The sequence below is a fragment of the Pan troglodytes genome, chromosome 19 (assembly GCF_028858775.2).
Source record: "Pan troglodytes isolate AG18354 chromosome 19, NHGRI_mPanTro3-v2.0_pri, whole genome shotgun sequence".
NCBI classification, from domain to species: Eukaryota; Metazoa; Chordata; class Mammalia; order Primates; family Hominidae; genus Pan; species Pan troglodytes.
This window is the reverse complement of record NC_072417.2, coordinates 30,729,357-30,747,204: the sequence shown is the minus strand read 5'-3', so window position 1 is coordinate 30,747,204 and position 17,848 is coordinate 30,729,357. Positions and strand designations below refer to the sequence as shown.

Sequence of the window (17,848 nt, the reverse complement as noted above, 5' to 3'; positions counted from 1 at the left end):
TACTCAGGACACATCAGAACCCTGGAGGTGGAAATGGACAATGGATATAGGGTAGAGATATAATGAAGGTCCACATGGATGAAGTGAGCCAGAGACTGTTCACTGAGGCAAGAGGGTAATACATTCTAGCAGTTTAGCTTGTGTTTGTGTACCCTTGGGGTTTGAGTACCTAAGTCTACATCACCTTTACTGATTCCACCAAATCTTAGGCCCAATGAGTTTTAGCTGGTATCTACAAATATAGCAGTCAAAAAGAAATATCCTCCAACCTCATTTCAGGATCTGGACTTTCAACAAGGCAGAGGAGGAGAAAGCAGGAGATAATCGGGCTCTGAAGGTACTGCATGGCACTGCAGGAGACCCCTAAGGTTCCAAGGAGTACTTCTAAGTGGAATTAAGTTTTAACTGTTTCTCTTGTTTCTTCTACTTATTTCACATTTTTAACTGGCAAGTTATTTATGAATCCAATTTCTTTTCTATCTTGGAATAGCATTTTCATCTTCACTACATTTGTTCTTGAGACAAGACCAGACTCTGAACACGAAAGTACATGAGAAAGATTTTGGTTCCATTCAATTTCCAATTGGTCATATCATAAAACTGGGAGTTTCTTTGTTAAATTTGAACCTGTCTTTAAAGAGTGATCAGTCTCTGTACAGGGAAACAGACTTTAGCCAAATATAAAAAAGAATTCACAGATGAATACATAGATGAATGGGATTGGCTCCAAAAGTACTCAGCTCCCATTCAGTTGAATTTTTCACACATAATTGGGTGAATATTTAGCAATGGTGTCACAGAGGAGATTCACACAACAATTGTGTGGTTGAACTTTTGAGGATCCTCCCGCTCTCAAGATTTATAATTCTACAGCCACTTGTGATTGTGAACAACATATAGTGTTTACTTTTCTGTAATCTGGATAAGAAACAAAATTAAAAAAATTTTTAAATCATCATGCTCTTCAACTTCCATTCCTGGTCTCACGAGTATGTAATAATTTTATATATCACTAATATGTAATTTAATATATAATACCCTAATACGCAATAACTTTTAAAATTCCCCACCTCCTATCTATTCACTCCCCAGCCTAAAACAGTTCCCTGGCTACAGATCAACACGCATCTTTATAGCATCACAGAATACTAGATATTGAACAGAATTCAAGATTAAGAGATCCTCTGGTCTTCTACTTAAAAAAAACAAGCAAACCAAAAACAGGCTTAATTCACTTTATTTTTCTTGTATAAAAACTATGTTGTAGCCACAGCTGGAGCCTGGGGCCTCTGCATGGAGACTCTGGTGTGGGTCTTGACGAGGTGGTCAGTGAATTCCTGACAGGAAGACTTGATGAATACAGTCTCCTTCCAGAGGTCGGGGGTCAGGTAGCTGTAGATTTTAGAGATGGCATCAAAGATGGCCTTGAGAAAGTTCCCTAGGGTGGCAGTGCAGCCCCTGGCTGAGGTGTAGCAGTCATCAATACTGGCCATCATCAGCAGCTTCTTGGGCACCAGGGCCGAGATGATGCCAGTGCCCCGGGCGCAGGGATGAGGCGCACCAGCACAGAGCCACAGCCACCTGTCACCTTGCAAGGAATGGTGTGGGCCTTCTTCTCCCAGTAGCCTCTGTGCATGGGGACAATGAAGAGCTTGACCAGGATGATGGCCCCATGGATGGCAGTGGCCACCTCCCTGAAGTACTTAACACCGAGACCAACATGGCCATTGTAGTCCCTGATGGCAACAAACATCTTGAACCTGATGTGCTGGCTGGCGCGCGTCTGCTTCTGCACTGGCATAATCTTCAAAACCTCATCCTTGAGAGAGGTCCCCACGAAAAAGTTAGTGATCTCAGATTCCTTGATGGGCAGGGAGAAGAGATAGATCTCCTCCAGGGACTTGATCTTCATGTCCTTGACCAGGTGGCCCAACTTGGTCATCCATTCCTTGCCCTCAGCCTTGCCTCCATGAGCTCTGTGGGGCCCAGGCCCTGTTCACGGCCATGGTCCCAGCCCTGGATGCCACTGCCAAAGGTTCCACGGTTCCCCATCTCAGGTACCCCTACACCTGGCTAATTTTTTAAATTATTTTGTAGAGGGGGTCTTGCTTCTTGCTATATTGCCCAGCCTGGTCTTGAACTCCTGGCCTCAAGCCATCCTCCTTCCTCGGCCTCCCAAAGTGCTTGGATTATAGGATTACCATGCCAACCTGATTTTCTACTTTAAAATGGGAAATGTATTATGCCTTCCATTTCACAAAGAGGAAACTAACATCTAAATAGATTAAAGCCCAAAGTTGCTTACCTAGTAAATGTCAGGGAGAAGAACAATCAAAAGTTTTTTGTTTTTTTTTTCTGAGATGGAGTTTTGCTGTTTTTGCCCAGGCTGGAGTGCAATGGTGCAATCTTGGCTCGCTGCCACCTCTGCCTCCCAGGTTCAAGTGATTCTCCTGCCTCAGCCTCCTGAGTAGCTGGGATTACAGGTGTGTGCCACCACGCCTGGCTAATTTTATATTTTTAGTAGAGACAGGGCTTTACCACGTTGGCCAGGCTGGTCTCAAACCACTGACCTCAGGTGATCTGCCTGCCTCTGCCTCCCAAAGTGCTGGGATTACAGGCATGAGCCACAATGCCTGGCCAAGTTTTTTTTTTTTTTTTTTTTTTAATCTAAAGGTTCTGTAACTCCAAAAAGTTTGAGCACATTCATAATAGGTTGTCAAACATGATAATTTCCGAGTCTGTATTCAATGCCCCAAATAGAGTCTCAGAGCTTTCACTTTATCTAGAAGCTCTGGACTGGTACTTGCTGTAGGGTCTCCCAAATTCTTAGACTCTAAGCCACCATATATGCATGGGCTCTCTTAGAGTCAGAGACAACTTCTGCAGTGGAGCTCTGTGTGGCGATTCCACCCTGCAAGATCTCCAAACCAGAGCACTCAGGATTGCTGGCAGGTCACTAAGGCACACTAATAGAGTCAAAACATAACCTGGTATAGTTTTCTACCAAACTTGAGGAATATCGAATGAAAAACAAACAAAACAATCCCCCCAAATGGGGCCAGATTTACCAATATTTTATGTGTGGGGACGGATCGCTTGAAAATTAGGGAGATCTGTCCATTGTGCAATAATTTCTGAGAATTCATTCATAATGCTAAAGCAAGGATTACTCAGAAAGGAAGCCAAAATGCCCTCTTTAGAAAGGAGAGTGATCCCATCTGGAGCTATGGGAGTACAGGGACTGTCTATTGTGAAAATAGGTAGTTAGGGACTTTTAAAAATGCAAATTGCTAGACTGATCCTTAGAGTGATTATGAGCTATTGTATCAACAAGTCCTTGGGGACTCTTGTAGACAGATGACTGACATATATACTACCCTGTCACGACTGAACATCGTGCCTCTCACATTAATGGCTTTCCAAAGTGCGTTGATTGTTGCTAGATACATCTATTGGGAAAGTCAATACATGAATATACTGCCACAGTGAGGACTGTCATCTAACATTTTCTTGAAGGAATTTTTGCCTTCTAAGAATCAGAAAGTATAGAGAATAATGTGTTCGTATTTCCTTTCCAGAACCAGGATAAGAAATTGCAATGAGAAGGAACCCTAAATGCACCTTAGAGAAGACTATGGCAGTGCCAATGTTTTACCTATTTTAGCTCATTTAATTCTCACAGCGACTCTGGTACACAGATACTATTATTACTCGTCTTTTACAGTTAATAAAACAGTAGCCCAGAGAGGTTAAATAAATTGCCCGAGGTCACACAACTAAGTAGGTGGTAGAGCCAAGAATTGAACCTGGGCAGCCTGGCTCTAGCCTCTCCATGCTCATAACATCTTTTTTTTTTTTTTCTTTTTAACTAATAAAAAAAATTGTAATTTACTTAGAAGCATTCAGAATGCCAACAAAACAGCTGCAACTTTTTTTTTTTTTTGCAATTACAGAGTGGTATTCAGTTAACAGAACAATTGTTTCATATAAGCTGCATCAGAGACAATTGAAAATGAAAAAACTACCAACCCCATACATAACTTACATGTGCTGTGCACCAATAAGAACCTGCTTAAAATTTTTATGCCAATTTACAACCCCCATCCTGTACCAGGCAAGGTTAGTGGCTATGAAAATACCACCAGGACAGGGCTATCTAAAGACACTTTTGGTAGTGTGTTAACTATACAAAAGAAGACACCATACAGTTTAAAAAAATTCTTACACAGCCTTACATTTCAATTTTTTTCTTTAAAAGGAGTGAGTTGTATACAGGGGGGTTAAATGCTTTATAGACAAGAAAAAAATCTGTGCTAGAACCAACTTATTCATCATCATCTTCTTCATCTTCCTCCTCCTCATCCTCTTCATCTTCCTCATCTTCCTCCTCCTCATCCTCTTCATCTTCCTCATCTTCCTTCTTTTTCTTGCTTTTTTGGCCTTGGCAACTCCCTTTTTTGCTGCATCAGGCTTTCCTTTAGCTCAATATGCAGCAGTAACCTTTTCGTATTTTTCCTTCAGCTTCGCAGCCTTCTTTTCATAAGGCTGCTTGTCATCTGCAGCAGTGTTATTCCACATCTCTCCCAGTTTCTTTGCAACATCACCAATGGACAGGCCAGGATGTTCTCCTTTGATTTTGGGGTGATACTCAGAATACAACAGGAAGAACGCTGAAGGAAGCCTCTTGGGTGCATTGGGATCCCTGAACTTCTTTTTTGTCTCCCCTTCAGGAGGGACGTAGGTTTTCATTTCTCTTTCATAATGGGTCTTGTCTGTCTTTGCCATATCTTCAAATTTTCCCTTCTGTTTAGCAGACATGGTCTTCCACCTCTCTGGGCACTTCTTAGAAAACTGAGAAGTTGACTGAAGCATCTGGATGCTTCTTATGCTCCTCCCAACAAGTTTGCACAAAAAATGCGTATGACAACATCTTGCCTCTAGGCTTCTTAGGATCTCCTTTGCCCATGTTTAGTTGTTTTTCCACAGCGAGGCACAGAGTCACCCAGTGCCTGTCTGGCTCTCGCTTGCCCCAGCGCTGTCTCTATCGTAACCTCTTTAAGTTATGTGAAAGTTACAATGCTGCCCGCCCCACAGTGAGAGCTAAGTAATCTCTCCTTCCCTTCTTGAGCCTCCATGACTTTCATGCTGTGTTTCACAGAGTCATGGGTGGGTGAGCATGGAGACTACACAGTGCAGTCTGGTGTAACAGACAATTCCCACTCATGAGAGGAACTCTGGTCCTGTGCCTAACAGAGTCACCTATGACAACTTCACATTTCATACTGCATAGCTGCAGAAAAATACATATATGAGAACCAGAGAGAAATGTAACTTACTTGCACCAAGTCTCAAAAGCAAGATTAGCAGAATTAGCCCCCTACCAAACTAATGGCCCTAGTCATACCCATCACATAATTTCTTTTTTCCTGGCAGATTCAGTGGAAATAGGGGCCTGATCTCGCTAAGGGGGATGAGAGTATAGGATTTTTTTTTTTTTCTAAAAAAGAAGCAGAGCTTTAAAATACAAGAAAAGTCACATATCATCTCCTGGTGAATCTATCACCTGCACATCACTGCCTTTGGCATATACCTTACCTTCACAGGCAGTTAATGTCCACAGGACAACCATAAACTGCATATTCTTATTTCTCTGGATAGAGAATGTGCTCTCTCCCCGCAAGTCTGGGGCAATGGATTGAGAGCTAGTAGGCTCCAGTACACATCAGTGTTCCTTTACAATACTAGTTCTTCCCAGCCTATCTGCCACCTAACACTATGTTAAACATACTAATACTTTTACCAGGAAAGGGAGAAAAAAATAAAGTAAAAAGGAAACTGAGAGGAAGAGTGGTGGGAGGAGGGAAAGTAAATATGATCATCTCTGCAAATGTCCAGTGGCAAATAGACTTAAGAGTTTATGACTCTGCAATCATCTCAGCTCCTTAACGGTGCATCTTACCAGTTCCCCAAGTACACAGGTTACTGCCTTTGCCAGGCCAGCATGACTCCCTTCAAGCAGGGTAATTTGCCACACACATCAGGTCTGCCACGCAGTGAGGCATTTTAAGGAATCTGTCACCCACAGCCTACAGTTCCTAGAGTTAGGATCTACTACCTTGAGTGACATGAAATAGCAAGCCCCTAGAAACTTCTCTTATTAATGTCATCATTCTCACGACATTTGGACAAACAGGAAAACGACCGGACCACCTTCTCTTAGGCTTTACAGACCACTAAGCAAAGAGGCCTGAGCTTTCTTTAGTGAAACTTAGGGACATGAAAGTTCATGTTCTGACCCTGATCTAGTCTCTCTCAATGAAACTAAGTCACTTTCCCTTCTGTTTTTGCCTTCCTGTCTACGAAATATAGCCCTGATACCATTAGCCCATTCCAGAAGATAGCAAGGAACCAGACAGATATTCTTGACTGAATTTCAAGCAAACCCACTTGGGCTGCTTCTAATCACCAGCCTACTGCCTTTAGTTCTAATGTCAAATGTGCTTAGTAACACTCAATAAAATCCAGATACTACAACTCATCTCAATTTGGGTAATATTTTGAATATTTTACGAATAACTGCAGGCAACAAAGCAAGACAGACATGGAAAGAAGATACACAAATGGTGAGTTCACAGGGGGAAAAGGATAAAAATACGAAGGTGGGAAGCACTTTCTGGTTTTGGAATAAAAGACACAGTGGCAAAGGATGGCATCCATGAATAAAACATGTAAGTATACAGAAAAACCACCAAAGTAAAAAAACAGGAAAACACCAGAAAATATTTATTTTATATGAAGGTTACTACTGTTGGCTATAAAAAGAAATCCTTTAAAAAGTAAGAGTCTTTGGAAGCAAAAGATAGGAAGGTGTAAACTAATTAAAAACAGGCTAATGACAGGCAACATCATGTGTATGCCGAGATGGAGTATAGCCATAAAAGCCAGGCGCACACATGCAATGTATTAAGTTGAAAATGCATGTCTCTTCAGCTTCATATCTATTAAAGGAAGAAACAATTTACAGGTTGCTGCATTATGGGAGTATGATATGTGGAGTGTCAACCTTTTCTCTTCAAACTGAACCATGTTAAGTAAAATCAATGATGGGGTTTGGGGGGTAGGGGAAGGAAGGGGAAAAGCAGGGAGAAAGAAAGTTTTTAAAAATCTCTGCCTCAGCAAAAGTTTTCATTAAAATTTTAGACAAATCATCCCTGTGTCCTTCTCCCTTGCTGCCTGGGGCTCCATGCTATTTCTATGCAAATAACAACCTCGTGGTTTATATCTTATTATTTCCACCGGAGCTGCAGCGACATGACCTGAGATGTGTAAGAGGTGGGGGGGAGGGGGGGGCAGAGGAGGGGATTTGGAGAGGAGAGAGAAAGGGAGAGAAGAAGGGCGGGGGAGAGAGAGAGAGGGTGTTCACTCAAGTGTGAAAAAATATTGTCAGGAGTGAGCATCAAGAACAAAAAAAAATTGCAGGGATAACGTGTTTATTTCAGTCCCCCCCAAAACCCCCCAACCCCCCCTTCCTGCAAACCAGCACCTTTTAAAATTCATTGGGCATCAGGCGATCATGCACAATCCATCTGCTTTCACTTTATCATTTGCATTTCATGCCTCCTGGCTTTTGATGTGCTGATACTTTGATGCAGTCAGGAGACGCGCATTATCATTATTTCAATTTTCAAAGGGGTCAACAGGATCGGCACTTGCACACACAAGATTTTTTTCCCCTACAACCTCTGAACACCCCCACTCCTTATTCTTCACCCCAATGTTTAACATAAAGGATGAAGACTCAAAAAGGTGGGGGTCAAATATTTACAGTCTAAGACTGTATATAAGCTTGCATATGTCTCCTACATTTCCACCTTACACAGGTACATACTATGAGCAAAATGGCCAAGGCTTAAGAAAGGAGGCTCTATAATGTTTCAAAAACACAAAGACTTTCTCACACATGGACACACAGGGCGGCACACAGACAGAGAAAGAGGGGGATCTATACGCAAGACACAGACACAAAGAGACAGAAAGATCAGCACCCACACAGAAAGAGACATGCACTCAGGGTGACTTGCACACACCCAAAGTACACAATACAGAGAGATACCTACAGAAAGAAAGGCAAACAGAGATGAAGAAAAACACCAGCACACACAAAGACAACACACAGAAGGAGTGAGTCAGAGGAAGCCATCTGAGCATGGTAGTTTCCTTTTTTCATACCTTATAGGCAAAGGGGCTGATAGGATATTCTCAACGAATTTACATAAAATTGGGTGTCTTCAGCAGCACAGCTCTATACTTAAGAGGAGCTGACATGAAGATAGTGAAGCAGGCAGAGCAACATTAGGTAACCTCTGTATCTGATCGCTTCCTTCAGCTAAAAACAATCATGCCCTTTTGGAAGTAAGCATTGTTTGGTAAGTTAAAGCTATAGCTTTATTTATCTTTCACCCTGTAACTAAGCTTTTGTTTTAACAAGCAGCCCTGTAAGCTATGACAGTGAATATAATGAATTTGATTAGAACAATTCAATCAGATTTTAAGAAATCAATCTCTAATGTTTCTTCATGGCACAAATGAAATTCAACTAGCAAGTTTTCAAGCAAAACAAAACCAAAAACCCAACATCTGCTTTTTGTAATATTCTTTGTATATAATATAGTATCGGGGCAGGGGGGAGAAAGAAACTCAATATAAGAAGATATATTTCAGAAATTAGCTCTCTGACTGGGTATGGGAACATCATGGAAATATAGGTTTTTAAAGTACCATTATCTATGAGAACAGAATTTTTAAAATCTTTCAAAAATTCTGTTCTCATAGATAATGGTACCTAAAATTATCTTTGGCATTCATCAATATCTCATCCTAAGAAGGTATCCAAAAGAGCAACTTGAGAAAAAAAAACAACAACCTTAAGACTCTCAGCAGTTTCTCCCACTGCAATAATAATCTTCAGCAGTAGTGGTTCACAACCTTTATTTCCAGGCTACTCTCCAAAAAGGGAGGAAGACAGCCAAGTTCGCCACTGTTAGCACTGCTGTGCCTTTCCTTGATGAGAAAAGCAAGCCCAGAGGAGGATACAGAGTTCATATGAATGCACAGAGCAAGCTGATCGCATCAAATGATTCCTCTAATTTCTGACATCCACAAAATCTAATTAAATCAATGGAATTATCAACTTTTTCCTAAATGGGAATGACAGAACACTTAATTCTTACCCTTAAACTTGAAAGTCAAGACTTGATAAAAAGTTCCTGCAAGTGGAGTAAACATAATATCTGATACAATTTAGTATGTGTATTAACTCCATAAGCTCAATCACCAAATCATGTTAGAGAGAGGAACGGGAAACTGAAATTTGAATGTGCGCCAACACTTTTTGCCAAGAACTAGGTACTCTTTTTTTTTTTTTTAAGAGATGGGGTCTTACTATGTTGTCAGGCTGGATTCAAACTTCTGGGTTCAAGCTATCCTCCTGTTTCGGCCTCCTGAGTAGCTGGGAATCTAGGCATGCCCAGTAGAACTAGGTACTTTTACTTATGTTTTCTCATTTGAGCTCCACATTATTTAAAGGTTTAAATTATTATCCCCCTTTGACAGGTAAGAAAGCTGAGGAGCTGAGAGGTTATATAACTTGCACAAGGGCAGTCAGCCTCAGAATATTCCATTATATTTTTCTGGCCCTGAAGAGAAAATAATTTTCCTATGCTTGCAAAGATGTCAGAACTGCACTGTCCTTTATACATTCAGGTATTCTTGGATAGTTTTCACTCTTTCGAGCAGTGACCTTGCCATCCATTTTTTTCCCCTTTGGAAAAACCCTTGTGAAGTTGGACTAAAAAGGCACAAACCTTTCTTTGGAAGGGAAGATAGATCTTTATGCATACTCTTTCCCAGTAACCCATCCATGCATCCATCCACCCATCTTCCCACTCAATATTTGCCAAATATTTCTTCTATATACAAGAGACCACCATCGGTGCCCTTTTCGAGAGGTGTATTTACAGATTTCACAAAATCATTAAAACTGGATAGTCTCAACAACTAGGCCGGTACCTAATTCATGATGTAGGCCTGAAATGGGAACTAGCACAGCTGGAATCAGAGACAGCTCAATGTCTGTGTATAGATCTCCTCACATCTTTTACTAATAGATTAAGAAAAAGAGAGAAGAAGTGGGACAGAACAGAAGCGTTCAATTAATTCTTTCTACAACGACACTAAAACATAAGCACTTTAGAGCAGCGGTTTTATATGGTTTGTTCACTAACATATACACAAGGCTTGGAACAGTGCCTAGAAAACAGTAAGTACTCAAAATAGTTGATAAATGAAATGAATGAATGAATGAATAAAAAGGCAAGCAAGTCAATGGGCAGAAAAGATGGAGGGAGAGGGGAAGAGATAGACTGAGGAAGGCATGGATTGAACTGCTTCCTTCCAATCAGGATCTTGAATTAAGAATTCACACAATAATCTTCAATCAGCTATGCATACTTCTTCAAAACCCTAGAAACTTACTTTATTGAGGGCTCCAGCTCCTGTTAGAATTAAGTGAGAATTCTCAACCTGGATGGTTCTCTGTCCCAGCCGGACAAGGTAAGCCCCAATCCCAATGGCCCGGCACGTCACCTTAGAAAAGAATAAATTCTACATGTCACATATTTATGTCCTCTCTGAAGCTATAAGAACTAAGGCATAGATAAGTAAAATCCAAATTAACAGAAATAAACATTGTTTTTTATGAAGTCTATTTGATTGACAACAACACACACACACAAATTTCATGGTCAAAGAAAAGAAAATACAATGATGCAAAATTCAGGCTGGGTGCAATGGCTCATGCCTATCATCCTAGCACTTTGGGAGTCTGAGGTGGGCAGATCACTTGAGCCCAGGAGTTCAAGACTACCTTGGGGCCGGGCGAGGCAGCTCACACCTGTAATCCTGGCACTTTGGAAGGCTGAGGCTGGCGAATTACTTGAGGTCAGGAGTTTGAGACCAGCCTGGCCAACATGGTGAAACCCTGTCTCTAGCAAAAATACAAAAATTATCCGGGCATCATGGCACGTGCCTGTAATCCCAGCTACTCGGGAGGCCAAGGCAGGAAAACCACTTGAACCCAGGAGGCAGAGGTTGCAGTGAGCTGAGATCACGCCACTGCATTCCATCCTGGGCAACAGAGTGAGACGCTGTCTCAAAAAAAAAAGACCTACTTGGGCAACATAGTGAGACCCCCATCACTACAAAAAATTTAAAAATTAGTTGGAGGTGGTGGCACATGCCTGTAGTCCTAGCTACCTGGAAGCTGAGGTAGGAGGATCACTTGAGCCCAGGGGGTAAAGGCTGCAGTGAGCTATGATTGCACCACTGTACTCTAGCCTGGGTGATAGAGTAAGACCCTGTCTCTTAAAAAAAAGGAAAGAGGGGCCAGGTGTGGTAGCTCATGCCGGTAATCCCAGCACTTTTGGAGGCTGAGGCGGGTAGATCACGAGGTCAAGAGATTGAGACCATCCTGGCCAACATGGTGAAATCCCGGCTCTATTAAAAATACGAAAATTAGCTGGGCATGGTGGCACTCGCCTGTAGTCCCAGCTACTCAGGAGGCTGAGGCAGGAAAATTGCTTGAACACGGGAGGCGGAGGTTGCAGTGAGCTGAGATCGTGCCACTGCACTCCAGCCTGGTGACAGGGCGAGACTCCGTCTCAAAAAAAAAAAAAAAGAAAGAAAATAAAAAGAAGTTACACTAAAAGCTAAAACAAAGTGCTGGGTTTGTTTGAAAAATTCAGTTATTTATATTATCCTATCTTCCTATTATCATGTGTGATTAAAATATAATTATAGACATACAATCTTCAAGAAATGCTCTCATTTGGGACTGAATAGCAGTGATAAGAGAAAAAAATAAACCTAGCCACACAGCCAGTTCTTCAAAAATTTCACATTCTGGAAAGATTTACCAGGCTGATGGTAATGATCTCATTATAGGCCAATGAGGATTCTCCAGCAATCATTCCAGAACCTCGAAGGTTCTCGGGTCCAATTCCCTCTTCTTTCCCAATAATATCTGTTATCTTGTACCTATTGGATATGGCCATGTCAAATTATGAGTGTTAAACACAGTAACAACAAGCCATTAAAAGAATAATCACCATTAAAAGGCTGCTAAAAGTGTATTGAAAGCTTATATTTAATGCCAGGGCTTTATGTGCTTCCTTTTATACTCTTCATTCATATGTCTTTCCTTCTTAGCTTGGTGCCTATTTTACCTGGAAGCAACATGGTTTAACAGGAAGAGCGAAATCTGGAATTAAGCAGATAGCCTTTTTTCTTTTTTTTTGAGGCGGAGTCTCGCTCTATTGGCAGGCTGGAGTGAAGTGGTGCAATCTCGGCTCACTGTAAGCTCTGCCTCCTGGGTTCACGCCATTCTCCTGCCTCAGCCTCCCAAGTAGCTGGGACTACAGGCGCCCGCCACCACGCCCGGCTAATTTTTGTATTTTCAGTAGGGACGGGGTTTCACCGTGTTAGCCAGGATGGTATCGATCTCCTGAGCACGTGATCCGCCCACCTCAGCCTCCCAAAGTGCTGGGATTACAGGCGTGAGCCACCGCGCCCGGCCTAATTTTTGTTTTTTTCAGTAGAGACGGGGTTTCACCATGTTGGCCAGGATGGTCTCGATCTCTTGACCTTGTGATCCACCCGCCTCGGCCTCCCAAAGTGCTGGGATTACAGGTGTGAGCCACCGCGCCCGGCCAAGCAGATAGATTTAAATCCTTGCTCTGATACACACAGGAGTGTGACTCTAGAAATAATAATAACTTCTACAAAATGGGAATAATAATATCTACCTCTAAGGGTTGACAAGAAAGTTAAACTAAAGCAAACAAGGAAAAGGTTTGACGTTATAGATGGCCCTCAGATTTTAGATGCCCTCTCTTACTTTCTAGAACAAGTTTCTTAAAAGCAAGGTCAATGTATATCTCTATAATGAGCAAAAGGCATCATATCAACAATTTTAGACAATTTTACGTAGGAAGAGAATATCCAAACAGAGCGGTAGTGAGAATGCTCAGCTTAGTTTCTCAAGTCAAAAATCCTCTTCTAAGGTAGGATGAAGCAAAGGTCAAAATACTGAACTCCCATTCGTACTCCTTCATAAATATCAAGTATATACACAAGGGTCCCTGGATATGTCCTCTGGAGGGGAAGGTGGAATGTGTGTAGAAGTGAAATGCTGACCAAGTTGTCCAGAAAGCATCCTGTGGATCTAGTGGGAGTCACTCATCTGTCTTCCTGGCAGGGGATTAGGAGTGATAGCTGATAATGGGAAATGGGAGATGGGGAATGCAACTAATAAAAGAAAGGAAAAATACAAAGTTGGAAGTAGAGATGGGCATATATTATTTATTGTTCCACGTGTACCCAGAAGGCTTGGCAGTGGGCACAGTTTTATAAATTGAAATAATAAATAAGTACCCCATAGTGGCTCTTAAAATACTTCCTCCTGCCCCCATATTTTCCTACTCCCTTCTTCATTTCCAGCCCTCCATCAATTCTTTTTCTTTGCCCTTGCTGTTGGTCTGTGACTTTGCATCTCTGCTTCCCAGATTCTGCTGCCTTTCTATTTTTAGCCTCTCCTAATATCCAATAATTTCCCAGTTCTTCCTTTTGTTCTGTATCTAGACTCTATCCTAAAGTTATGTCAGAAATGAGGCTACTGTCCCTTAAGGGGGTTAATTAACTACATTAATTGTATATGTGTTTGTGTGCCTGTTTGTATAAGGTCCATATAGTCATAAATATTCAAGGACCCAGCCAGACTTGCCTGTAACAAACTCAATATTCATAGATTCCAGAAATGAACAGTTAAAAAATATCATAGGGGAAAATCCCATTCAGAGTAGCAAGAAAAAATGCAAAATATTTAGAAATAAGCATGAAGAAATTGGCAGAATCTCACCGTAACTATATTGTGTCCCAGGGCACCATGATGAACTCCCAGAAGCACTACAAGATATTTTAAATTTTTGAGAGAAGCACTATTATATGTGGTATCTGTGACCCTATGTGAACTACTAGCTTTAGATAGTTCACAGTAGTTCACAGTTTAACGTTAGAATGGTGCTACATTCCTTTTGAAAATGTCCTGTCTTTGCAAGCTAGATTTTTGAAGTTTCTGTGAAAACTCAATGAAGAACAAGAAATGTGGGTGGCTATATCCAAGCTGATTCCAAGGTTTGAGATGTTATGCAGACACAAATATCTCATTAGTAAGTAACTGTAATTATTTAAGAATAAATTTTTTCAATTTATGTATATAATTTTTTCAAATGATTATTAAGTTCTTAGGACACAAATACTTATTGTTTAACTACCTAATAAGCAGAAATATTAAGTATATCTTATAGCCCAGGGGTGCTATGAAAAAATTACTGAGACACTAAGGATGCCATGAACCACGAAAGTTTGGGAACCTCTGGCAAAACCTATATGAAGAAAACTACAAAATGTAAAAACAAAACAAAAAAAACCCCACTCATATAAATGGAAAAACATACCCTGTTTCTTTTTGGGGAAAGTTAGTATTATGAAGATGTCAGTTCTTAAATTAATGTGTAAACTCAATGCAATCTGAATCAAAATCATTATGGAACTTTTTTGGAATTAGAAAAACATGAGACTCTAGCCAAACACAGTGGCTTGCACCTGTCATCGCAGCTACTTCAGAGGTTGAGGTGGGAGGATTATTTGAGGTCAGGAGTTCGAGACTAGCCCGGGGAACCTAGCAAGACTCTATCTCTAAAATTAAAAAAATAATTAGCTGGGCATGATGGCACCTGTCTATAGTCCCAGCTACTTGGGAGGCTGACATGGGACAATCTCTGAAGCTCAGGAGTTTGAGGGTTTAGTGACCTATGATCACACCACTGCATCCCAGCCTGGGCAACAGAGTGAAACCCTGTCTCTAAAAACAAAAACCCTCTACATTAAAAAAAGCAAAAGTAGCCAATAATACTTGAGGAAAAATTAAAAATGTGAGAAAATTTGCCTCACTAGAATAGTTTAAATAGTGTAGTATTATTAGCCCAAGAGCAGACAGACAGAACAAAAAAACACAAAAGAGTAAATTTTCAGTAAATAGTATTAGGGCAATTAACTTTTTTTTTTCTTTTTTTTGAGATGGAGTCTTGTTCTGTCACCCAGGCTGGAGTGCAGTGGTGTCATCTCGGCTCACTGCAACCTCTACCTCCCGGGTTCAAGCGATTGTCCTGCCTCAGCCTCCCAAGTAGCTGGGATTACAGGCATGCGCCACCAGGCCCGGCTAATTTGTATATTTTTAGTAGGGATGGGGTTTCTCCATGTTGGCCACGCTGGTCTTGCACTCCTGACCTGAAGTGATCTGCCTGCCTCAGCCTCCCAAAGTGCTGGGATTACAGGCGTGAAACACTGTGCCCAGCCAAGCAATTAACATTCTTAAAAATACTTGCAGATAGATTATATAAAAACATTCAACTTCACTGGGAGTCAAAAATACAAGTTAAAATAACAATTGCCATTTTTATTCCATTTTATTAATTGATAATAATCAATGTTGGCAGGGGTGAAGAAAAATTAAAGAGGGAAACAAATCCTATTCTACACTGCTGACAGAAATGCAAATCTTGGGAAGGCAATTTAAGATTATTTTTTAAAAGCCTTAAAAATTAACTTTTTGACCTGCAATTTCTCTTCTAGAAATTAACCAAAAAGGGATGATCAGAGCTTTTAATTCCTAAAAGTTTATATGAAACTTATATAAATGTCCCTTAAGCGGGTTCAGCCAAGGGATGTGAAAAATTAGAAATAGTCTGTTCAAATATATTTATTATAATAAAATACTATGTAGACATTAAGCATCATATTCTTAAATAATGTTTTAAGAATACATGAAATTTCCCCAAAAATAGTTTTTAGTGAAAAGGATAAATTATAAAAGAAATTCTTGTTATAATCTCAATCACATAGAAAAAAGATATGTCTATAGAAAAGACAGCAAGTGTATAACACAAATTCATAATCGTGGCCTGAAGGTGGGATTGTGGCTAATTTTTTTTTCTTTATAATTGTTTACATGTTTCAGTTTTTCTAAAATGAATTAAGTATTATAAATTTAAAAACTTCAATCAATAACCCAAGCTTCTTCAGCTAAGAAGTGGTAGAGCTGGATGTAAACCTAAAACATCTAGATTATGTCATCTTCAATGTTCTTCAAGGTTATGAACAGCCATACAATATGGAAAAAATACCATATTCTCCTTTCTTTAGTCATGACCAAATTATTCCAATACATATATACCTACCTGGATTCTCCTTCATCTTCCACGTGTTCACAATGGACAGAGTTGAGAGCACTGACTCTCTTATAATCTTGAGGAGTCAGATATAAATACCTGTATCCCTGTGAAGCACAAATAGTTTTTAACTCATTATTTGCCATTGTCATATAATCAGAAGATACAGCAAAGCATACATAACGAAGCTTGTTCCACAGCTAGCTTTAAATTGCCACATCACTTCTTAGGTTTACTGTCTAATAGAATACTAGCACAGACAGTCCTCCTTTGAAAGATGAAGTGCCTATTTTTTCACTCACTAACTGTCCTTGAAACAAGACACCTTATAGCTGCAATTCCAAGTATATTCCCTTCATTTCATTTTCTTTCTTTCTTTCTTTTTTTTTTTTTTTGTTGAGATGGAGTCTCACTCTGTCGCCCAGGCTGGAGTGCAGTGGCGCGATCTCAGCTCACTGCAAGTTCCGCCTCCTGGGTTCACACCATTCTCCTGCCGCAGCCTCCCAAGTAGCTGGGACTACAGGCACCCACCACCTCGCCTGGCTAATTTTTTGTATTTTTAGTAGCGACAGGGTTTCACCGTGTTAGCCAGGATGGTCTCAATCTCCTGACCTTGCGATCCACCTGCCTCGGCCTCCCAAAGTGCTGGGATTAAAGGCGTGAGCCACTGCTCCCGGCCTCATTTCATTTTCAACAGGGTTAAAGGGTCATTTTCTGATCTTTAGTGACATCTCTATTAAAGATATCAACATGTAATTAAAGAATTGTGTGAATTACTATTTTTCACTCTCTCAAATCCACAGGATCATCAAAATAAATACAAGCAAGGGATAACAGAAAACCGCAAATCTAGGAGATTCGATATTAAAATCAGAAGTCTATACAGTGCTAATAGTGAACACTGAACTCAGATCTTTTGTTTTTTCAATAAACAACTCCTAATGCCCATTTACATGTAAACAATTATACTAACATTTCATAATTGATTTATATGTATCTATACACACAGCCACATACAAAGTAGAGTTACATGGTATATGTATCTATACACACAGCCACATACAAAGTGAATTAGTCACTCAGTCAAAAAAATAAGTAAACACAGGGAAGCATTTTAAATACTATGAGAAATTATGCCCACCATTTAACTCAATAAATGTATGTCCCACAGTGAGCACAACATGGAAAAGACATAAATCTGCGATTGGTCTTGCATGATTTGTGTTGAGAATGCCTGACAGCACTGAGTGTCATTAGTATGTCAGTCAGTACACATTTACTGAGTGCCTATTATGTACAAGGTACTATTGCAGGCACTGGAAAAACAGGAATTAACTAAAATAGACAAGAATTCCTACCCTTATGAAACATACCTCCTACTCGGAAAGTCAGGAAATACACAAAATAAGTAAAATGTATAATGTGAATGGGAATAATGTTTAAGGAAAACAAAATGAAAGAGAAGGTAGACAGTCGAACTTTTAGAAAAAATAACCAAGGAAAGC

The 17,848-nt window shown here is 40.4% G+C and overlaps 1 protein-coding gene and 2 pseudogenes across 18 annotated transcripts in view; all 3 read right to left on the bottom strand.

Moving 5' to 3' along the window:
* ACACA (acetyl-CoA carboxylase alpha) overlaps nt 1-17,848 on the bottom strand; it is a 330,230-nt gene that overhangs the window by 59,615 nt on the left and 252,767 nt on the right. For 16 of the 18 annotated variants that reach the window (XM_511428.9, XM_009432351.5, XM_016931955.4 and 13 more), the window contains 3 exons: nt 16,353-16,450; nt 11,973-12,093; nt 10,534-10,644 (listed from right to left, as the gene is read on the bottom strand). In XM_511428.9, the coding sequence (XP_511428.5) occupies nt 10,534-10,644; nt 11,973-12,093; nt 16,353-16,450 (330 nt within the window). Of the gene's footprint in view, nt 1-10,531; nt 10,645-11,972; nt 12,094-16,352; nt 16,451-17,848 lie in introns of those variants that run through there. The other 2 variants (XR_010152891.1, XM_054669958.2) reach the window with 2 other exon arrangements.
* LOC134808865 (small ribosomal subunit protein uS5-like) lies at nt 1,162-2,149 on the bottom strand (annotated as a pseudogene).
* LOC129137518 (high mobility group protein B1-like) lies at nt 4,225-5,066 on the bottom strand (annotated as a pseudogene).